At 41.5% G+C, this 24,635-nt stretch overlaps 2 protein-coding genes across 3 annotated transcripts in view; one reads left to right on the forward strand and one right to left on the reverse strand.

Moving 5' to 3' along the window:
• Window positions 1–238: 238 nt before the first annotated feature.
• Window positions 239–10,897, reverse strand: jam3a (junctional adhesion molecule 3a). 2 transcript variants are annotated; one of them, XM_026363501.1, is made up of 9 exons: window positions 10,753–10,897; window positions 3,984–4,055; window positions 3,764–3,877; window positions 3,415–3,567; window positions 2,674–2,876; window positions 2,120–2,219; window positions 1,671–1,800; window positions 1,507–1,558; window positions 239–1,424 (listed from the first exon to the last, which is right to left on the reverse strand). In XM_026363501.1, the coding sequence occupies exons 1-9, from the start codon at window positions 10,799–10,801 to the stop codon at window positions 1,389–1,391; spliced, it is 909 nt and encodes a 302-aa protein (XP_026219286.1). In that variant the 5' UTR covers window positions 10,802–10,897; the 3' UTR covers window positions 239–1,388. The 2 variants fall into 2 exon arrangements, with proteins under 2 accessions (XP_026219286.1, XP_026219277.1); XM_026363492.1 differs by having other exon boundaries at window positions 3,680–3,877.
• Window positions 10,898–21,406: 10,509 nt separating this feature from the next.
• igsf9ba (immunoglobulin superfamily, member 9Ba) overlaps window positions 21,407–24,635 on the forward strand; it is a 58,825-nt gene continuing 55,596 nt past the window's right edge. The window contains exon 1 of the mRNA XM_026341810.1: window positions 21,407–21,610. Coding sequence (XP_026197595.1) covers window positions 21,547–21,610 — 64 coding nt within the window. The 5' untranslated portion in view covers window positions 21,407–21,546. The remainder of the gene's footprint in view (window positions 21,611–24,635) is intronic.

The raw sequence follows: 24,635 nt of genomic DNA on the forward strand, positions 1-24,635 counted from the left end.
GATCTATTTCACCAGCTACAGTGATCCTGATTTACATTCCCATATTTCAGACTATACTAATGCTTCCTGTTTTATCTCTCTACTGCATACAACCGTTAGTATCTTAATACTGTTTCTGTCAATTGTCATTTCCAGCTGTGTCATTCTTTTGTAATCCCTTTTTTGTCTAAATTCAAATCACAAAAAGGAAACTTGACAGTGCACTCCTGTGATAAAAACACGTGAAATATCTGCAGTATTTACAGTTAATATGTATTTAATAGTAACAAAATAACATGGCCATGTAGCATTAATATCAAATGAACAGTGGACATTTACAACAGTTCCTGAGTTGTTACACAAATCATTGACACTAATGTTTGAAATGAGATACCGTTAATACTGATGATGGCTCAACACCACAGGTACACACTGAACAGCAAATACTGTAAGTTTAATCCCAGCAAACAGTTTTATTGCTGTATTTATAGTAAGGTATGGAGTGCAATGTATGAAAATTAAAAGATAAAAATAAAAAAAAACATATGTATTTATGTACATTAAACATTGAGTCAAAACTGGACAATATGTCCAATACTCACAAAATAATTAGTAAAGCACAGAAGGTCACTTATACACACAAAACAGTACTCTACAAATCATATCATACTTCACCACCTTTATAGTACATTTTGACTTTGCAGCATAGTGGGATATATGGTATTCAAATTCAGGAGTAAATCGGTACTCTGTATTGTACTTGTTATCTTCTTTAAATATAATAAAGGCTGATAAATTGTGCCTTATGATGAATTGAGCTCATCAACCTTGTACAGTCAGCTACGTAATGTCTGTCTAACTACAGTATATACAAAAGCAAGTTTCTACACTCCCTTATGTGAAACACACTAAGAACGTGTTTAGGTCTTATGAACAAAGACAATGAACAGGAGCTCTGTAAAACAATTTCAGTGAACTTGGTAAAAACTTTAACCGTTATAAAAGTGGATTTGTCCAAAACAAACATGAAGGAATGTCATTTCCAGCATCTTTTGCAATGAAACACTGGGGCATATATTTCACAATGAATGTCACAGCTTTGAAATTGTTTCATTTTACTCAAATATTAAAATGAAAAATGCTGGAAAATGCGTAAAACAAACAACTAAATGGAAATGATCACTATTAGCACAGAATAAAAAAATGCAGTTTCATTATAAAAAAAAATCATCAATTCCACAAAATGATATTAAAATTACTTTGGCAAGTTGGTTAATTTGATACTGATGTGCGTCAGAGAATAATGTGCCATGTTACACCTCAAACTTTACCATCTGGAGCATAGTTGTTGCAAATTAACCTCAACAGTTTTTGCCTTTTTGTCTCGGTTCCAGCTTCTGTGGCGGCCGTCAAATGATGAACGAAGACTTGTGGCGAAAATGGCCCTGTGAGAAGCAGAAATGAAGATATGTCTACACAGAACTCCTCGGTTAACAGTAAATAAGACAAATCACAGACAGTGTTTACCTCATCTGCATCCCGATAGTTAACTCCATCGTTCTGTGCTGGCCAATTATAGCTGAAAAATCGAAATAAATATATATTAAATACAAAACCGTCGTGTAGAATCAAAGACAGGATAATATGAAGTATTGCCTGCTCCCTTCTCCACATCTGTACTTCATACTCACTTGTTTTCATTGTGACCTTTTTTGTGGAAACATCCACGTTTAAGGGAATGACAAATGGAAGCAGCCAAACAGAAGAACACAGCCACAGCAGCAAAGGACTTGAGGAAAATCCCCAGGATGTCGACGTCATCTGTAACAGAAAACACGGATGAGATATGGGCAGATTTAGGCGGCCTGAGAGATACCAATGTCCATTTTTTAACTTACATCATCACAGCATTAGAAATTGTCTTGTATATTTAGTTTATACTCTGCATATTTCACATAGTGATCAAATCAATTTGCTCATCAGCAGAAGAATTTGACAGTGGATCAGCAGCTTCAGTTGCATGAAATCCTTGCATACATTACAGTTACCAATATGACATCATTTCAGAAAATCCTCTGAAACTGCATCAAAGCTTTGCAAGTAAGTTTTAAAATTCTGCACATGAAGGCTTGTCACTCACAGACTTCCATCATCTGTGGAGGACACTGTGCGTGTCCCGCATCATTCTTCGCCTGGCAGTAGTACTCCCCTGCGTCCTCCTTCCTCACCCTTCGAAATTTCTGAGGAGACATTTTTAGAGATTTTTTGTCAGTGCGGTGACACATAGCTGCACAGTCAACAAAAAACGCTGAAGGATGTCTGCCTGTGGATGAATTCTTACCACGCTGACAGTCTTTCTGAAATGGACTTAAAAATGTGTTTAGTAACATGGTTGATTTTCTGACTCCACAGTCATTATGTCCTTGAAGTAAACCCCTAAGATGATCCTTTCATATGACATAATCCTGCTGTAGCTCATACAGAGGGGGTTTATTCACATTTGCCATTGAGTATTCTTGAACATCAATCACAAACAGAACATTCAGCTTCCAAATCAGATAATGGGAAGAAACTGATGCAGATTAAATCGGAATAGTACAGTAACAGAATACATCAGTTATTTCCATGGTTTTTAGTGATAGAACACATGATAAAAACAGTAAAACACATGGTTAGACCTCTTTTCTTCCTTACCAGGCCCCCAGTGTCAGGGTTGATGCTGTAGGAGGAGTTGAGGAACTTGTGGCTGTTTTTGGGGTCTTGAGGAAGCTCCTCGTTGTTGTGGAACCAGCGGTACTGGGGAGCAGGAAAGCCCTCGTTCTCCAGACATCGCAGCTCGGTAGACGTTCCCACGGTGACTGCCTCTGGCACGCTGCACCGTGGTACAACAGGTTTCACTGCACACAGACACAGACCCACATCAATCTACTGCAGGCTATATCACACATATAACACCAGGTAACTATTGATTCATATACTGGCTACTGTTTGCGTGTATTTGGTTAATCAGCTGTGCATAAAATGTCCAAATACAACAAACAGCCATTACAATTCAACAGAGCTCGATGTTCGTTAGAGTTTTGTGTCAGATCTTAGTTTTGATCGTATCTTATATCAGGTTAATTAGTAGTATACTAGTATGCTAAGTTAATCTGCCACCAGCTGTGGTTACACGTGTAAAGTACAGGTAGAAGATTGGTCTTAATTCCTGGAGAGCAAATAAGTGAATTTCCCCAAATGTCACACTATTGCTAAGAAATGCATCTAGTAACCCCCAACCCCTAAAATGTTTAGTCTACAAAATCTCAGATGTCTAATCTGCAGTATAATGTTCTTTTGTTCTGTTAACCCAAGAGATAATATCAAGATGTTACTTAAGCCAATCGTAACCCAGTCACTGATGTGGTATCCCAACAAAGTACTTGCTCCCCATACCTCTTACTGCAAGACTAATAAGTATCTCATCAAAGTCCCTTTGATCGTCGATGGCGGCCACCTCACAGCGGTACTCTGCTGTGTCTGACCGAGAGGTGTTGAAGATCAGAATGTTGGCCGGCTCTCTGAGCTGAGCTCTGTGCTCCAAGTCCCCTTTTGTAAGAGGAACAGAGGAAGAAAAAACACTTCACAATTGCTCATTCAAACACAGTACATGACTTCACAGTTCAACAACAGAGTTCAACGCCAAGTTCTTTCAAGGTACCATTCATGCAGCTACGCTTCGAGGCCTGAGACCCTGCTCTGAAATGCTGTGGTCCCCTGGCTGATGAGAGTCCAAGCTGTTTACCTGCTATCTTGTTTTGAAAGTACACATAACTGGGGACGCCGTTTTTAATCTTCTTCCATTCGATCCTTGGGTTGTTTGTTGAGATGGACTCTATTAAACAGGTCAGTTCGATGGCTGTGGGGGAAACAGGACGAGTGAGCGCAGCAGAAGGAGGAACCCAGATCAGGAAAAGAAAAGCTACTTTGGATAAATCTGTTAGAACGCTTTTCCAGCAACTTACGCTCAAACTCATTTGCCCACACAATCTTGTCCGTGGTTCGGAGGATTACCGCAAGTGATGATAGAATGTGGCCTGTGGAAAAAAAAAAAAAAACTGTGATGGAACACACAAGCTTTTTCATTAGCAGACATTATCAGCTGGGCCTGTTGCCTAATAAACTGTGGATTAGAGCGATAACTACAGAAAACTAAGACGCTGTGAAAGCCTTGGAATTTAATTTAGAGTAGACATACAGTATCTTATTAATGACTTCCCATTTCACTTTAAGAAGATTAACACCTGGGGTCAAATGTGTAAGTTGTACATTTTTAAAGCACACGTGTACTGCAAAAAAAAAAAACCAAAACACTATTCTAACTCCAGCTGTCCATTTGGTTCCTTTCCAGCAGTTAATTGTATAATAATTTGGCTGGAGATGAATCATGGTAAGACAGTTTCTAAATGTTAAATAGCTGTATTAAAAATATTAATAGGGTCATGTTCTGGTGTCTTCAAGTATCTGGACAGTGGCACATTTTTTTATTGTTTTGGCGTTACTCCAGCATGCTGCCGCGACGGAGGTTAAAGTGCTGACTTTCTGTTTTTCATTGGAGGGATTTAACATGCACACTGCATACAGGGCAGTCAGCTTATTCTACATAGTCCCTCCAGTTTTAGGACAGTGCAGCAGGACAATAACAATGAGGATACAGTAGAGTGCAGACAAGGCAACCAAGGAGTCCATTTGTTTCAATTACTGAAGGCTGTCTTTATGCTAAGCTAACTGGCTGCCAGCTGTAGCTCTATATTTAAAGACATAGAGAATAAAAGAGTGGTATTCATTTTAACATCATTAGTTACTTTTTCTGCAGGATTGGAATCTGGACATCCTAATAAAATGCTGGTGTATCATTTCTGGATGAACCTCCTGTGATGTGTTATTTAAGGTGGTTAAAATCAGCTCCACAGTCCCACATCTTTACACACCTCTGCTGTAATTGTTATAGTGTATACCATACAGTGTAACAATTACCACACACATAAGACAACTGAGCAGTGTTTTATCAGCATTAACTCATTTCAGTTAGGGAAGATCAAGACAAACAGCTTTGGAAATAAGTCAGATAGTCTTTGTGCTGCTGCAGTTCAGCCTCAGCAAGTTCGGTGGAGTTTCACAGGCTTCGAACTCTTTTAAGTGTTCTGATATAATTATTAGTATCTGATGACCTTATGAAACTATGCTGGAAATAGAGCATAGTAATGCTTAGAAAATGAGCTTCCACATCAGTAGGTCACTAGATCGAACCAGTGTTTGGGTGACGATACGCCTCTGAGGAACAAATGGAACTTGGACAATCATGCATCACCCATTACACCCGAGAGCTTCCATTTCTCTTCTCAGATAAATCATTTCAGTATTTGGGCCAATGTGCAATTAAAGAATTTATTAATTGAAGAAATATTATGGATTTTGTTAAGCAGTATCCAATTTATGCACTTAGTTAAAACAAATTTGGGTCAAACTGTTGTTTAGCCGGCCTAAAACATTACAAGACGCAAGAGCTCCTCTGCTAAATTGTGACACTAATTTAAACTGAGATTTACAGAGTAAATAATTGATCAAAATCCCTAAAACAAATCACAGGCACAAAAAGAACTTGACAGTAGGACTGTGCTTACATTTGAAGCATATTTAATCAGCCTCCTTGGTTTCCCTCTGGCACAAACAACACATGAGATATATTTATTTGAAGTTCCTCTGCTTGAGTGAACTCCTTAAAGCAATCAGTGTTATTTTGTAAATGTCAGATTATAATGGCAAAAGGCAGAATTCACAAGTTTTGTCAAAATTGGGCCAGTGGAAGGGCAACTTAAGTGGAAAATGAGTGAGTACGGAGGGGGTGGGCCGTCCAGAGTACAACAACAAATTATGAAAAAGTGCAAATTACAAATGGAGACATGATTCCACAATGCTGAGGATAAATAAGCATGTTTCTACCTTCCACTGGCACCCTATACTCAACCAAGTGTAGTAATTGCTGGGTACATGTTAAAATAACAGCACCCATGCTGGGTAATGAAGACATTCCCGCTCCCAGTGGGGGCAGTATGAAGAATTTCACATGAACGCTGAAATAAGACAATAATCATCTACGCAGTCTTTGAATACAGTACAACACCCCCTCCTGTGTGCCACAGGCATTCTGAGGTATTTATTCAAAGCAGTCTTGTTAGCACTCCACTGACCCTGAGATGTCAGCAGGACCGGGAGCCCGGGGGAGCGAGCATATAGCTGTAGCTCAGGCTGAAAGTGATGAAAACATGGGTCCTGCCACAGCACCCGGTCATATAAGCACAGCTGCGGACACTGATGAGATTTGACTCCCAGGTCTCAGCTTCCGTCTCTGTTGCTGACTTTCCCACCCTGTACATCAAGAGCTATTTTTATCCCAGCTGTGACTGGACATCCTCGGAGACACAAGCAAGGGCTCGTCTTAAAAAAAAAAAAGAATTAAATAAATTTTAAAATTGCTCCCTTGGTATAGGGACGCACTTGGGCCTCAGCACGGAAACTGCTCTGTGAACTGCTTGTTCCACAGCTAAGACAACGGGGAGCTGAAAAACCAAAAAGACAGAATAGCCCTCCAGCTCGCTCAAACATGAGCTGTTCAATAAAAGTTTGGGGGTTACGACACCACAGAGTATAATGTGTTATTCTCCATTAACAGGAAATGATAATATTATAGGCTAATTAAGTTAACTGAAGTCCATTTGTTTATATGAAGCATTCTGTGACTGATAAAGTGTCCATGGAGCCGACCTCACTCTGTGTCCGGCTCCAAAAGCAAACTACAAAAATAATCTTTGTGCGGTGCACTCAGCGGTGTTGACGTGATTTCGCTGAGGGTTCTCCTCTTCTCATTTTTACCCAAACAAAATAAAATGTAGACCGTGGGAAAGAATAGCCACGGTCAATTAACAGGACAATGTCTAACTAATTACTAATGCGAGCTTAGAATAAAAGCATTCATACAACAATGCCTGGCCCCCCGGTGACACAATGTAGGCTTTAGAGAAGATAATATTTTTGAATCATGAAAATAATGTCAGCGCTTGTGGAAAAGAAAAAAAAAAAAAAAAAAAACAGGCTCGCTTTAATCCCTCTGTTTTTGTAATGCATAGACGAAGTAGGTCTATAGCCTGTTCTGAGAGGAACACGCTTTTAAATAGCCACATTGTGCAATCCTCTTATGTGCTAAATATGAAAACAACCACCCATCCCCATCCCTGCAACAAAAGTTGTTGATCCAGTGCATCTATAAAAAGCTTTTTTCCCAGACATTCCTGTGCAGTCGCTTCAAATATGCTGAAGGCAGAATTAGCTGCAAGCAACATGGCACAGACTGTGGACCACGGACCAGCGGGATTCACAGCATACTGAAGCGAGTGTGTAATAACAACTAATCACTCCACTAAATTAAGCGGAGACTGTCAGGTTGGTTCAGTTACTTGAGGGAACTGTAAGAAAAATGTTTTTTACCCTGTTGTTTTCTAAGCAAACACATGACACTGCAGGATCCTGGAGTGAAGAAATGCTGGGATACACTGTAGCTCCAGTTCACCGTCGCTCTTACGTCTTCAGTGCACTAAGTCATCATAAACCACACTAAACATATTCACTAAGCATTCAGGTGAAATTACCTAAATTAAATAGATACATTTAAAATGTTGTATACATTATGAACATGGTGTCTGGGGCTTGAATATGTCACTGAGTGTAAACATAAGATCGCTGCTCTCCAATTCGGGAGACTGGTGTTCGAATCCCGGCTGTGGCCCACCTCCTGTAGGGGTCCTTAGGCACGACCTCCTTACACCTACCCTGCCGTTGTCGTGAACCTTGTAAGTCGCTTTGTATAAAGGCGTCTGCTAAATAACTTGTACTTGACCTGCAGTTCGTTTTTAAAATTAATCAGAGCTGATAATTATTATATTTACATAACTGTAAATGTTATATCTTTGGGTTTTGGACTGTAGGTTGATTAAAATAAATTTAATGTATTACTTTGCTCTGGGACATACAGCCATTTTTCACTAGATTCTGACATAATAAAAAAGAGTAGAAACAAGTCTATAGGTGATGTTGTCCGAGTTGAATAACATGGTTATTATCCAAACCTTAAACTACCTAGAATAAATCAAGCTAAATGTTAAGCAACTAAAACCAAAATCAGAACCAGAGGAAGAAGGCAAAAATGTTATTTTGTCTTATTTGTTTTATCAAATAATTCTACTTTATGCAGCATAATTCTTATTTATTATTCAAACCTGAAGACAGTCCGAAACCAAAGGGCAGAATGTAGATTATTCTATTATAAACTGAGAACTTACATTTTCACTATACCTGAGCTATGATTAGTTGTGTCGACTGGCTGTGTCGACAATCTAATAACTGTAAGCTCTAGTCATTTGGTTCATTTGGAGATAACCTGGGTCAGAAGATCCACACTGAGTTCCTGATTTTTGCCATTTGGACATGAGCGACTCCTCTGCCCAGTTTCACTCCTCAGCAGCAGCAGCAGCAGCAGCAGCAGCAGCAGCACGGTGACCTCACAACAGATGCACACCAGGTTGGATACAACGCATCACCCAGCATCAGCAACACTGACCAACCCTGAGCTCCAAATGTTTTTGTTTTTTTTAATGTAGGTGCAGGGTAACGATGACTCATGTCATGTGCACTGTGTAACTTCACCATGGCTGACTCCACATTCTTAGCTGCTGCCCTCAACTTGCTTCACTAATAACACGCCTCAGACCATCACCAATCGCTAAAGGTCAATACACACGCTGCCTTATTAAATCCACCACTTGGACGGGGTTTAAAGGATAAGGCCGGTGATTTTGTGCATTTTTGTTATTGTCAACAAATCCCATAAAAAGACTAAAAGACTGTCTGTGAATCCAGAACTTCATTTGAGTTTGTTCGTCTGTGCCACAGAGCTCCACTGTTGTTCAAAGGCCATTAAAAATACATTGGTTGGTCACACTGCTGCACTGGGTTCTGTATGTATTTTTTAACAAAAGAGCTCCAAAGGCTAAAAACAACCATGACTTCCTTATTGTTGAAATCTCTTTCAGACATTGTGCAGTGTTTTGGAACGTTCACACTGCAATAAATAAGAGTAATACGTGCCTAAGAACTCTTAACTTTCAAACATAATATTACATAACCATGTGTTCTTTCAGGTATTAGTCGTTATGACATTACAATAAATAAGAAGCTATTTCAAGCAGAAATAACTGAGCTTCTGGGCTGTTCAGTGAGTCTGGGTCAGTGTTCAGCACCTCTCCATATTAAGATATGTTTTAGAGCATGTTTGTACAGAATACATTTTTTAAATGTAGCTTAAAGTACAGAAGCAAATTATTATTATTGCATCATGGAAGTTCCATTGTTATTATCTATTTATCAAACAGAGTAATTTATATATAATAAATCATCATTATTTAGAGCAGGGGTGCCCAAACCTGGTCCTCAAGGCCCACGGCACCGCTCGCCCTTCAACAAGCCCTACCCACTGCTGATTACCTGGCTCAGGTGTATTCTGTCAATCAGAGGTTGGACGACACCAGCGCACTTTGTCTTCCCCCCAGTCCACCCTCATCTGAGATCATACACACACACGTATCCAGACTGACTACATTGACTTGCTACCTTGATAACCCAGCTGCATTCTAACGTGATCTCAGCTTCACTTACTAACTACGCTTCTTATGCTTGAATATAACCAGAACATACCGAACCTGAACATAACCAGCGCTGACAGCGACAGCTATTCACGAATGGGCCCCTCTGTCAATGTGTGAGTGAGTGAGAGAGAGGCCGGCTGGAGACAAAGCACTACCACCAAAAGAAAATTCAATATGTGGTGGTCAGTGTGGACAATGTGGCGCCTGTCAAAAATAAATCAACATATGAGAAACGCTGTACTTGGACGGCAGATGAATCCATAATTGACATTTCTAGTTAATCCAACTAGAAATGTGCAAACAGTTGTGAAGCTTCTGATTATTTTCTATTAAACTTAGCAACGAATCATTTTACATCTAGTCACACTGGTTGGTTCCTGGGTGCCTAAGGAAGTGATGGAATTGTTGTGTGTAGTGGGGGTCAGTGGGGCCCCACCAGTAAGGGGACTCTGAGGAGGTGACTGCTGTTTATTACCATTAATAAAACAGTCAGTCAGTCAGTCAGCAGCCTGTAGACGGTGTCTTCTATTAGTTCCTTTTTAAAACCTATGTACCTGCACCCTGACTGCTCCATGCTCACACACAGAGCAGGTGCCCCCCCCCCTCCTTGCTGTGGCAGGCCTGTGATCTCTGGTACCCTTCATGTCAGGACGCGTCTCCCCGCCGTGTTTTGGCGGCTGTCCTGTCTTTTCTAACGCTCGCTTCGCTTCCAGTCTGCCGTGGACCCTCAGACTGCCTCTGCAGCCCCGACATGACCGCCTGCTAACACCGAGCCCGGGCTGAACGCGTGTGACAGCGGATGAAGAGGCGGCACCTGACGTTTCCCACGCTGATGGGAGCCGACGTGAACCTCGTTTCCCGTCTCCCAGCGTGAAGGACGCTGCCTCTACTGCTGCTCCATCCCGGTTGTGTTGGCTAATAACACCACGTTAGCTGTGTGCACAGCCTGGGTAACGTCAGCCCACCGTGTGCTCCAGCCCCGCTGCAGCTCGGATTTCACTCACTTGCTGAACCGTCTCGGTGACAAACTACTTACCCAGGCTGGTGTACACCACAAAACCTGCTGCGAGTCGCACCATCGCCATCTTGCAGCGTCTCGTCGGTCGCTCCAGTCGCACACACTCGGCACCTCGGCGCTCAGAGGCAGGACTCCGACGATGGGGGACAGCAGACTGGTGGATGTTGCCATCGACGAGTTTCCATAGCTACAAGAGGGGGGAGCGGGGAGGAGGGCGTGCCCTCGGCGCTGCCTGACAGGCGGTAGGTGGTGCCAAACGTGGAGGCTGCACCGCCTACGGAACGTATGCTGTGGTGGGAGGGTGTCACTACACACCCTCTGGTGGTTGTGATCCAATGTGGGAGTTTTAAAGGGCCCCACAGCTGACTAGTCAGTTTGATTGAAATCTGCACAGCACACAGTCCCCTCATGTGGCAGCTCCTTTAAAGGAGGAAAATGTATCCTAAGAAACAAAAGGATGAGGAGAAAAGAAGAATTGATCATCGGGTTTTCTGCATTAGTTGGTCATATCTAATCTTTATTTAAGTTAAAAAGAAACAATAATAAAATATACACATCTTATTAGTTAGTGTCTTTGAACTGAGGCTGTGCAAGGAAACCAGGCTCTCACTCTGATTCTCCATTGTTTCTACGCTGGACATCATATCGACACTGCAGCATCATCTGGAGCAGTCAACTACTATTTCTTTAAGCATGCTAGGTTCTTATCACAGCTCATCATTGTACCATCTTGTTAGTAAGACTCCATAATCACGTTTTGAGTTGAGTGATTGTATGTGATTACATGTTTCATGTCTTATCTTATATTTATCAACCCAATGGAGCAGCATTTCAGACCCATTAAATAAAGCGCTAGCGGAAACAGTTAGTGAACCCTTGGATTTTAAAAATAGTTGAACATCTTTTGGCAGCAAGAACTTTAAATGAGCCAACTATGGCAAAAGGTTGCTGCCTGGAAGACCATGAAGAGGGCTTAATGGGAACACAGTGATCGCTACAAGGGCATCAAGGCGGAAGATGGAGTGTTCACAGACAGGAAATGCCTGCACATCACTGTGCGTTTTCATCCCTAACAACATAAGCTTTGCCTTTAGAGCAATAGTTTGTTTCCAGATCCACATTAAAACCATTATTACCAAGCCGTGTCCGTCATGTTAGGCAGGGGGAAAAGATACACACAGAACAATTTGCAGTATTTTTAAATTTGCAGTATCTGGTAGAGGCTGACAAGTGATAACTGAACAGTTCAATAGAGATAATGCTATTGTTGTATTGTGTTTTATTCATTTTCGTGGCTCGGTTACAGTGAAGCCTTTGTGGCAGCTGTTTGGATTTGCACTAAACCAAACAGCAGGTGGCAGTGCTAAACCATACATTATTACAGCTGTCACCACATCAGACACATCCAAGGAGCAGCACCATGTGATGCAAAGGTGTGGACAGTAATGGCTATTTCTGCTGTGCAGCCAATCTTGTGATTCCTCAGTAAGCCTGTCGTCGTACATATACAGTCTCTATAATTAGGTGCTGAAGGTATAAACTGTCCCTTCCAGACTGATGTTTGGAGTTAAGTCTTCTCATTACCTCCCTCTCATCCACCCACTAAATGACAAAATAGCCTAAGAGGACACAACAAATGAAGCCGTTGCCCTGTTCGCCTTCCTGCGCCGCACAATTGGTCGTACGCAGCTGTGATTTCTCCTGCGAGGCCACGTCTGGCTGCACTTTGTTGCATCTCATAGAAAACATTATCCATTGTTTCACAGTTGCAGTGACTTTAAATTCAAAATTTACGTCAGTTTCAAACTTCAAATTTACAATCAATTTATGCAGTGTTTTTTAGTGACTACATTTCCCATGCAAAGACATTCGATATGAACACATCACAGCTTTTCACTTTGTTCTCTTCAAAGCAAATAAAAATGTGTTTAATTGTATCCTCTTGCCTGGAGTCCACAACTTTTCCTGCGTCTGTACTGCGCTGTTGGTTTTGGATTTTAATACCCACACTTTTAATAACCCCTCGTCTATCCAGTCTCAAACCCATGAGCCGTGTTCCTGCCAGCTTGACAGACAGGTCTAACACCAGCCGAGCTATTGAAGGTGCTGGAGTAAGCACAGGATATTAAATCAGCATTGTGTAAAAAGGTACAGTGAAATGAAACTGCAAATTTCCTTTACATAAACAAAGGATTCGATTCAGCGCACAGATGCTGCAGGTTTATCTCCTTCGGGACGTTAACGCTTTGTGTTCTTACCTATAACGTTTGACATCTGCAGAATATTAAGAAACAAAGTCAATGAATAATCAAAGTAAAGCTGCCACATGGCTTCAATAATGCAAAGGGGGAAAAGATGATTATTTTTGTGTTGTATTTATTTAAGTGCATCAGGGCTGCTAACTATTTTCATTATTTATTCATCTGCTGTGTGCTTACTTGATTAAATGGTTAATAGTTTGCTCTGTAAACTGTCAGAAAAAAGCAAACAATTACAATTTCCTGAAGCACAAGTTCATCTGTTGCGTCAAACCAACTGTTCCAGGTCCAAACGATTCAATTTACTGTCACATAAGACAGTTCTTCTCAACCATCCTGGCTGCAAATAAACAAATGTAAGTGGAAAAAAACCAAGCTTCCACTTAAGCTGCTTAATTAACTGATTATAAAAGTAGTTCCCAGATATTTTACTGTTGAAATGATCTGATTAACAGAATAAAGGTTGCAGCTCTAAGGTGGATTGATCTACAGCATTTAGAATAAGAATGTCTGATCTATTATTTCTTTTATCATCTAACACACTTCGTCCATCTGTCATGTATTGAATATACATGGATAGAGAGCACACCTCTTAACTGTTGGATGGTGGGAGAATAATATAGTGCAAGCAGTGTACTAGATATAAAATAGATTAGGTTCCTGTATTGTTACTCAGAGTCCTGTAATACACCCAAATGATTTCATGTTTATGTCAATGTGAACATTAGAGCCAGCACACATCCGTGAAACACGGCTGAATGTTCACTTTCCAAATGGTAATTTTCCAATTCTTGATCATTTTTGGTGACTCAGGGCAAAGTATTATACCAAACATTAAATCTGGTCCATACTGGTCTGTGTTGAAGTGAGCTATTGTAACATATGATCTCTACGACTACTACTGAAGATAAATGATACACAGGTTGGACAGATAATGACACTCCAAGTCTTAAGTGATTCAAAGAAAGGCTAATGTAGACCGTGTATGGCTGTACGTTGGTCATAACCGTCACTGCTTCTGTGATGAATTTCCTTATCTCTAAGTAACCTGCTGCCAGTGTCAAAAACCTGCTCTTTGAAGGTTCACACTGAGCTCCCAGCCTCCTTTCTGCAGCTATTCTTAGTGCTCCTCTTCTTCTTCTAATATTTCTGCTAATTCTTCTTCTGCCACTAACACGGTTAGTAATTGCATTTTGAATCTGTTTAAACCACCGTCTGCATTTGAAGTTCAAACTGTGGAGATTCCTTCGAAAGCGTGCGCTATCGTGGGTAGTTTTATTTCACATGCACAATATGGCAGCTGACACACATTCGTTTCTTGCTGTTATTAAAAAAGCTGCAGTCACAGCGTCGGTGGGGCGTTGCAGAACAGGAGAGGGACCTAGGAAGCAGCCTGAGGTTCACATATGGAAGCAGCTCAATAGTTCAATGGTAACTTTAGCAGTGTTTAAAATACTGGTTTTGCCACACAAGTCTTTAGAATATGTACTTTGTACTTTAACTTGTAGCGGAGTAATTTTTTAGGCACATTCTTGCACTTTACCTTGTCCTTCTGCTTCCTCTGCTCAGCAGATATGAACAGATGCGAGAAGCTCGGTGCAGTAATAAAACTGATATACAAAACACCGGTTACCTCTGTAGGAACCAATTCAATGAGCAAACAATCCATCAAGCTTCACGGACAAAATGCTTTTTGGAGCAATGATCAGATATTTCAAACATCCAGGTCGGTCACCTTTGCTCACCCTTAAATTAGGTTTATTCATGTCTTCATGCAAGAGAGTCAGGGGGTCTCAAGGTAAAGATCTGAGGTTATAAGAAGAAAACTGGCAGAGGAAAGAAGACATTAAAAATGGGTATACAGTGTCCAGGCCCTGTGCTTCAATCTCACAGATATAAAGTGAATGTGCACTGTAATCTCTTCTACGTATAATAATGTAAACTGATTATTATTAGGCACTTCCCATCTTTTTGAATGTGCTGCGTAGAGATCCTGATTTCCTTTTTTGTTTTTTGTTTTTAGGCAAAATGTTTAGTGTCATTTTAGGAAAATTAGAATCAAAGTGTTTTATTTATAACAATCGGAATTAACCATTATTTACTGTCTCTAACTGTTAGCAGGAAATCTGCAATTAATGACCAGCGGTAGAAAAAATAGATCCTTACAAAAATTAAATTACTCATAAAACACAAAAAATACTCAAAAGCAAGTCCTGCATCAGGAAAGCAGTTCCTGTTTACTCCAACATGAGTGTGATAGCACTGGTCACAGTGGGATGAACTTTCTGAAAGTCATTATAAGTCATAAAACAGCAGCTGACTCTAAATATGCTCTTCCTCTGCTTTTCCTTCACAGACGTACTGTGTGAACACCGTCTCCATTTGATCACAGTAACATGGACCCTTTGTTCCTTTCGTGCTGAAGAGACTCTGTCAACAGAGTTTGAGCCACATTGAAGTCCATCACATTCAGAGAGGCTGGCTGGGACTGTGCTGCCACACGGTGCATGGCACGAGTCAGGAATTAGCAGTCACTGCATCTACAGCTCACTTAGCGCCGTGGTATTAATAGAATTCACAAGTAAGCTGAAAGACGGCATGATGCACAGGAGGAAAGCGTTTGATGGTTTCAGTGTGATCGGCAGAGCAGGTGACTTGAACTGAAGGTTTGAGTGAAGGTGCAGTGCTTTTACCGTAACAGACACAGATACTGTGTGAAAATAGCCAGGAGCTCTGCTGGAATCTCTCCATGTGACGACTTAATGGGCGAACATTAGATGACTTGAAATTCAATTACTGAATACAACGTGCAGATGTGAAGGATACTGCTGTGATTCAGTACACACACACACACACACACACACACACACACACACACACACAAAAAGACAAAGGGTGGCGCATTCACCATTTGGGTGAGTTCTTCACAGATTCTACTGATGTCCACTGAACATGACAAGTGATTCTCATCTGAGGAGCAGTCCAGAGAATGAAAGTGACTTTGAGGCCCAAAGGCCTGCTGCCTACGCAACGCATGTGTCATTCACATCCACTGCTGCATAGACACAGAGAGAAAAAGACACTGAAGACAGTGAACTGGACTTGTTTCACCTCTGATATGAGAGGTTTTATTTAACGTTTAATGAGCAGTAAAAATAATATTTTTAATATAGACAGGAATTTTATCACTTCTGTCAGTACATTCAAGAAAAAAATGTGGTCTACAGCTAGAAAGAGGCAGAAAAGTTAAAATACGAAAAGTGGAAGAGACAATAATTAACAGCATAACTTACCTACTTCAAGTGTTATGGTTTTAATGATCTCCAATGCAATTAATGCAATTAAATTAAGCAGCAGAAATCCCATTAGCTCACAATCTTGCTGTGATCAATTTAGACTGTTGATTGCTTTGCAAGGGTGAAAAGAAGATGTCAGTGCCAGCAAGAGAAAAAATACACATACAGAATAAGGACACATAAAGATGACATAATACAGCCCACAGTAAGGTGAAAGGTATGATAGTTCAAGGATTCTCAAAACACTTCATGTGATTTTCTAGCTGAAAAACTTCTCCAGATGACATCATCAGAACAGAGACTAGAAGCACAGACAGGTTTTAATATAGGGAAGGTAGATACAGGTCATGTTCAGTGACGTGTTCTTCCTAAACAGAACGACAGAGAGCATGTTGAAAATCAGCGAAGTCGCCCTTTAAAGTTTAGTATGGCATCAGATTTCACCAAGACACTGGGGAATTCTCACAAGGTCTGCTTTTAATAGTTCAAATAGTACAAATGCACAGAGAAAACCAGCATGTCCTCCCACCTCATGTCGATTTTCTCTGTTATTATGTCATCGGGTGATTTTAAAAAATGAACTGGCCTTCTGGTTATAGGTATTTAAAGGCAAAAATACAGGATAATCAGATTTATAATGATCTCTAAAACCCACAACGAGGAACTACAGTAACAATAATTATTCCAGAAAAGTTCTATAGAACAATAAACCTACAAATACCTGAACATCAAGGCTCCTCAGTGGTGTAAAAGGCCACTGGTCAAAAGCAGGATTTATACTGACAGCGAGTTTGAGACTGGACGGACACACAGAGCTTAGAAGACACCATAAACAGACATGTGAGAGAACATCTGTTCAGCAGCCGGCGTGCTCAACATCTTGTTTGGTGCAGGCTGGTTGGTGAGCTGCAGGCTGACCGACTGATGCTGCATGGGGCCCTCAGTGTACACATCCATATGTCTCTGTCACTGAAGCATCTGAGTGTGTGTCTGCGAACATGTGGATCTATTTTTAGTAAAGTACAGATTTACACTATGTGACACCAAAGGGACAAGGCAAGAATTTGCTTTGGTTCTAGTGGAATATTGTGGATTATTGTGTTCTCTTTTTTGTTGTTCCCATCAGCTTTTTCCTGCTTTGGAGGACATAAAGTAAAGTCTGCACTACTGCAGACATGAAAAACTACTCACAGTGGTGACAGACCGAGAAGATCCCACTGGATAACCCTAAAAATAAACTAGCGCTGTACTTGAAGACAAATATTAGATTTTTCATTTCATTATTTTTGGCAGGACACCTGGTAGATACAGGGATTCTAATCCCACCTTATCAGGAAAAGACAAATACCGATTTCTGCCTATTTAACTATATTATGTATCTACATGTACATACTAATAAAACCATGTGAACTATTGCATTAAAAATCAGTCATTTCAGCAAAGTGAGCTAGTATTAAAAAGGGAAGCAGTTGTTGTGCAGTACAGCTGTGCTGTGTATATTGTAATGTATGACATTAGCTAATATTTAGAGATAATAGTGAACAAATACTGATCATCATCATTTTACTGCTGCAGCTGGTTGGAGGTGGATGCTCTACATGAAGAAGGCAGAACAAACTAAGGAGTATTTATTTTGAATTACTGGACTGTTCCTTTCTTTTCCGTGACGTAATGTTTAATTGTATTGACTAAAGCCTCAGACTGTTACTTTAGCCTCAGTTTGGTGGAACAGCAACAGCTCGTGGACGTTATGAGAAACAAAGTAGAACTTGAATTCTCACTGTAGAGCGAAGAAAGGCCTGTTACACTTTTAACAGTAACCAGGTCAACTGTTTGTTAACTGGACTGTCCTTCTTCTGATCGTGGATCGTCGTCATCCATGTGAAACGCAGTAAATCAATCAAAAAAATAAATCATGTATTTATATTTCCAGAGGCTCATGACTGTTTTCTGTAGAGAATAATCCAGATGTTGTTTTTTGTTCTGGTCATTTCCACTAGTCTCTGGGGTATTTCTAATTTAAAAACATGTCATGTTCCCTTCCTGCCCCTTTGGCAACAACCATCCACAGTCTCCCTAGACACATGTGTGAAACTAATAGTTTCGTTGCATGAGAGTTGATCTTCGGGGGTCTTATCTTTGCTCCGTTTGTCTTGTAGGGAATATATCATGGAAGAAAAGAGAGAACTGATCTCTCTTGTAGCTTCATGGAGCAAGAGTTGTTCTGTGCTGGGTGTCACTGTGGTAACAGAGTTCATATTTGCTGAGGCCCCTGAAAGTGTAGGCCTACGGTGTGTGTCCTGGGTGTGCGTCAGCACTTCTTTACGTTTATGTCATGGTTGGAGAAGAGGGGGTGTGTAGGTAAAGTGACCTTGTTTTGCCTTGCGGCAGTCACTGACAGTAGTTGTGACAATGTGTGAGAACAGAGACGGGCGCTCCTTCTTTAAAATGGTGCAGTCATTGTGGTGAGCAGTTGCTCTCTGGAGCCTTCTCTATAGAGAAGATGTTTGTTCTTACAGCTGTAGGAATAAATACTGATTTACAGTGTGACAGCACAGAGGCTGCTCTGTTCACCACCTGACCAGAGCCCTTTACTATCAACTCTTTCTTATGTTTGTGTGTTGAATTTAAAAATCGAATTTCCAGAAAACTTGGGAGACTTTCTGAAATGACAAAACTGAAATGTGGGATTTTTTTTTTCATTTGCTCAAATTTGTATTTATCTAAAGTGCAAAGAGAAGATTTTCAGTGTTTTCACTGACCAGCCTACAGTATGTTTTTTAAATGAGCAAATGTATAGTTTGATCCCTGCAACATACTGTTTTACAGCACTTTTTAATCAGAGCTACTGTTGAAAAAATTGAAGTACATGTTTGTAGGTGGACATTTTAAAATAAAATAAATTAAGGCTCAAATGTATTTTCAGTTCATTTTTGCCTTTATGTGATAGAATTAGTAAGGAGGTATTCAGGAAACACAGGAGAAGAGAGCATTACATGCAGCAAAGTTCCCAAGAGCAACTTGAACTGGGGATGATGGGGTTACGTGACGTGTGCTGTAGCCATTCAGCGACCAAGAAACTCGGGGGAGTTACTTTTTAATCATTTGGGAACTGAGGATACTAATTGTTACGGTGGCATATTTGACCATGACTTTAGCTCCACAGTCTCTGGTCACTGTTGTTTCTTTTGGTACAGAGAATCACAAAAACAAGACCACATCACGTGTGTACCGCCTTTCCACCCGTCTGACACGAACTCCTGTTCAGAGAACTCAGCGGTGTTTCAGCACAGAACTGATGTATGGCTTGGCACAGTTTCTCTTGTAATGCCACCTGAGGGCTTGAAGGTCACACACTCTCACCAGTGAATTCTGCCTTTACAATTTATGCACTGAAATTTCCCCAGAGTCCATGAATCTTCTCACAATATTGTGTAATGCAGATCGTAACAGACCAAAATCCTTGACAAATATTCATCCAAGGACTAACTATTCTCTCTCAAAGTTCGGCACAAATTGCTTGTCTTTGTGTGCAACAACGGAGCCTTTGGTGGATCATGATCCTTTTCTCCTGTCACCGATTATTCTGCTCGCTCAGTTCATCCAGTTCGGTCCCTTTTACTTTTTTACATTTGATTCTTTTCCGTCTTATTTTGCCTCCTTTCAGTTAAGTTTGTCAGTGAAAAAGCTGAAAGTCTTCTCTTTGTATTTAACCTGACAAAGCCCAGATTTTAGTTTTAATTGCATTTAAGAAAAAGTGCTAACACTTCTGCAAACAGGGTTTTGTACATACTGTAGGCTCAATGCACTTTGAAAACACAAGCTGTTATAGATTTAAACGTTTACAGATGAAGTCCTCTCGGGGAAATAGAGATGCTCCTCAGTCAAAACTGAGTCAGGGCTGGAAAAAAAAAAAAAAACAGTGATAAAAATGTAGTGATATGTTATGGAAATATTACTCAGCAGGAATTCACTGCAGGACTAGAAATGATCTGCTGGAAAAATGGAGAGTGTGTCTGATTTTACCTCTTTAGATTTTCTTTGATTTCAGACAGGGATATGACAGTCTCCAAAAAAGAGGGGAGGGGGTGGGGGGGTGGGAGACAGACAGACATAAAAGACAAAGTCTGCTGGAAGAGCAAGATTTAAAAATCCTGAGTCTAGTCTCCCCTGAAACGACAGATGTGCAGCCTGTGTGTGTGTGTGTGTGTGTGTGTGTGTGTGTTGCAGTAACACTCGGTGTGAGCGGTTTCACCGGGGTGAGATCTGAGCTGATGTGGAGCAGCCACAGGCGCACAGGCGTTACGATGCCTCTGCGGTCATGCATGTAGAAAACACAGGGAGGGAGTGTGAGGCGGCCTTATCAGTAGCAGCCATGTGTGCGCAGCGGGCAGCGGGCATGGAGCTGCATCCTCGCGGCCGTCGAGGAAAAGCAGGCGAACAGTATTTTCTGTGTATCTGTCGCCACACCCATCGCACAAAGCCAGACGCGGCGCGGCAGCGGAAAAGAGAGCGTTTCATGTCGGTGACAGCGACATGACAACAGCCGAAGGCTATGGGTGAGCGACAGATGAGTCACACATTCAGCAGCCCCCCCCCCCCCCACCACCACCACCCCCCATTTGAAGGAAGACACACTAAACCTGCGGCATAAACCGCTGGATGGTGCCAATACTGACATGACGAATAGCGCAAAACGCGCCGTGGATGAATGGATGATGGGCGGCGATGGCGCACGTGGGGCCAGCTTAGGAGAGGTGTTTAAAGACGCGGACGGGGCTCTCTCTCTCTCTCTCTCTCTCTCTCTCTCTCTCTCTCTCTCTCTGTCAATGCGCATGATACTGCGGTTCCACTACTACAGCACGCTCCAACTCACCTTGAATCGGCGCACGGCCGCTCTCCTGTCATTCGGGTGCGGGGCGTACGGAGAACCAATACACGCCCCAAAGCCTCAATCAGCAGCCAATCCGCTGACAGCAGAGGCGGACCTGTGGCTGCATTCTCACACTTGGTTTCACTATGCGCTCGTAAAACGGCTCCGTCTACTACAAACGCGGCGGTGCAGGTGCTCTGTCTCTTCGGGAGAGGATGCGGATGGAAGGACGGGGGAGGGAAGGGATGAAGGGAAACGCCACGAGGAAAGAAATCAGGATATGAAAAAGGGGCTTTTGCAAAGAGACCGTGAGGTGCAAGGTCGAATATGAGAGATTGGTTGAACGGGGCACTTTGCGTGGTAATAGCTGGTCGGCAATAGTACTATGATTTGGTATGTGGCCACTCTGATAGCAAGTGTATTCAGCACCAGAGGAACGGCCGCTCAAGGTGAGTTGAAGTGCAATATATCTCGTGCCGCACATTGCATTTGATTCCCGCTGCCTTCGTGCGCGCTTGGTGTTGCTTTCTCCATTCGCATCACATGTTTTCCTTTTTTTTTTTTCTTTTTTTTTTTGCACGTTAAACCAAATCAGGAACTCTGGGGATATTTCATCCGAACAAATGGCTGCATATCTTATATGTCACGTGAAAGTTCAGCCCTGGGTAAATTGTCTCAGGGAAACAACAGTCGCCTTGGGGCGGCCTGGCTCGTACGCGCGATATCTGAGCCGGGATCCTTCACACGCCGCTGTCCACGATGACTGAGCACGGCACAGATAAGTTGATTGATGGGTTAGGCCTGGATGGTGATCATGTGTGTGAGGCTTGTTTGTGTCATAAAACAACGAGCAAATCGAGGTGGATGGGGGGCGGGGGGGGTATTATGTGTGCAGTATATTATAGGAAAGCAGTCCCAATTGAGTTCTCCAGAGAGGGGTGTGACCATCTCAGCCCTCAAGATGGAAAAGTAACTAAATAATGCATCACGTGTCAGATAAAATACACCCTTGAAAGTGATGGAGCCCGTCGCTGCATGCATGGGATGGATGTGCTGGGTTTCACATTGGACATGTTTGGGGTCACAGTGCTGTGTGTGAGACGCACTGACACTGGCTGCATAAAGCTCACACACACTGATCCGAGTGCTTCGTAAACTAGTCATTCCTGGAGCTACAAAATGCACAATCTGCCTTTTGTTCTTCTGTTTTTTTTATTTTTCTTCTGAGCACTCTGTACTGACCCATGTACTTACTTAACCTTGCCTTTCCACTCATGTCCAGATGAGGGAGACATGTGCCAAGCTGTCGCCTGGTAACTGATCCCAATGACCCCACATACCCAGTCAAAACTGGTCTGCTCACAGGTCTGGCTCCTCCTGCCGTGACAGCCACATCCGAGCTAAGCACAATCTGCAAACGTTGAGGAACATCTTAGAGGTGTCATTGTTTAAGGCACGAAATCTCCATTTTAGGAGGCACAGATGTGGCTTAAGGTGTTGTCTGCATTTGGCACCGCACTGAAGGTGATTTACGCTAGAACGGGCTTACAGGCTGCACCAGATAGTCACAAAATGAGAACTGCATACATCTATTACACCGTCTCAGAATGTAGTGTCTGAACCCAGTCTGGTGCTTCACAGAACCTCATCCTGAACATGAAATGCATGTTAACACCAACTGTGACTTATTTTTCATCTAATTTCCCAAGAATAAGGACAACTCAGCACCCTGTAATCAGGGGTTTATGCTTTTTATTAATAATTCAGAAGATATAATGTTATTTATATACATCAAGTGTAGCACAATCTAATGACAAGCAGTTGTCTGAGGTTGTGTATGTAGTTTTGCAGCTTTGAATCACACAGCAGGCATGTAAGTGTATATTTAATGATCATTTCTTGAAGGAAAACTTCAGCATTGTGGAAGATATGCGCATTCACTTTCTTGCTCAGAGTGTGGCAAATAATGTTCAAAGAGTGCATGCTCTCCTAACTCTTGCCAGTGAGGAAACATATTTTACATTTTGGTTGGAAATGGATGTAGCTGGTATGCGTAGTGATATGCGTGCCAGCTAATTCAGCAGCAGCCCTCACAATTTATATTCAGATAGCTGGATGTCACTCTCACAAATTAGTGATCAGTACTTAACCGTGTCAGCCAGTTAGGAAATATCATATTTAATGATGTTCAATAGATTGTCCATGGTCAGGAATATGCAAGATTACAGGTCGTGTGATTGATGTGGAAACTTTTTCATGCATGGGAAATACAGGGCATATATCTGGGTACCACAGATGTCCAAAAAATAATTATTTCTTAGCCTAACAGAAGAAAAGTATAATGTTTTTGTGTCTAAGAAGAAGGTGGCATCATCTGCAAACATGGGTAGTTTGAAAGTGTGAGGTACAGAGACAACATAGAAATTTGAATAACGCACATTTGCATTTAATCCTGCAGTGAGCGTAAATCTCCTGGACATTTGTTGCAGCATCAGATTTCTGTTCTGATTTGTGTCTGACAAATTGTTTCATCTGTATGAAGTAAATGGGCCAAGTTTAACTGGGATTGTATACAATTGTGTTCAAATTGAAAGGTGACGCAAGAGAGCACAGTTAGAAGTAAAGCAGTTTATTTAAATATAAAGTAAGGAAGGCTTGAATGTTTGCATGATGATTGGTCTGATGTTCAAATAATCACGTCCAACTTGGAGGTGTAGCATCAGCAGCACACTGGCAGGGCAGCAGCTGTACATTCAGGTACAGTGCTGAGTGTATGTCAGCCACGTATAGTAGTTGTATATCTGTATATGTAGTCTTGAAATGGAAAATAATCCTCAGGTTGTTGTTACGGTAGAAACTCTATACTGTGTGTGTATATTCTGCGGTCTGTCCGTGTCAGGATCCTGTAGGAATAATAACATCACTGTGCAGCATTGGTTACCATGGTGAGCCAGCTACGAGGTACAGGAAAACCTGAGTTAAACTCAAGAATAGCTGGATAACCCAATAAATGTGCTTCATGGAGGGTTTAAGGAAGATTACATTGTATTATCTGATAATCTATCTGAAACAAAAGCCTTATTCAAAGCACCCAGTAGGTTAACTTGCACATTGTCAACAAATTCATCAATTAATCCAGGTTTACAGACTTGTGAAATTAAACTTTGAAAGAAAAACTTTGGCGATGATGTATTACATCATACTCTTTTCACAACCAGGTAACTACTTCAGTCAGTGATGTATGCAGAATAGCTCAGATTTAGGGAATCATTCACAGTAAATGGACGGTCAAAGAAGTTTTCTAGTGCCAAGTGCCCATCAGGGAGGTAGCATATGGTCAGAGAGACTCGAGGTTAGTTCAACAAAGTCAACGGTGACTTGGCAACCAATCAAGGTGAAGCTAGAGGGATGCTGACGGCAATATAGAAGTAATTAAATGTCACTGGCAAGAGTTGGGGAGTGGTATATTTGAAG

The sequence above is a fragment of the Anabas testudineus genome, chromosome 13 (genome assembly GCF_900324465.2).
Source record: "Anabas testudineus chromosome 13, fAnaTes1.2, whole genome shotgun sequence".
Lineage (NCBI taxonomy): Eukaryota > Metazoa > Chordata > Actinopteri > Anabantiformes > Anabantidae > Anabas > Anabas testudineus.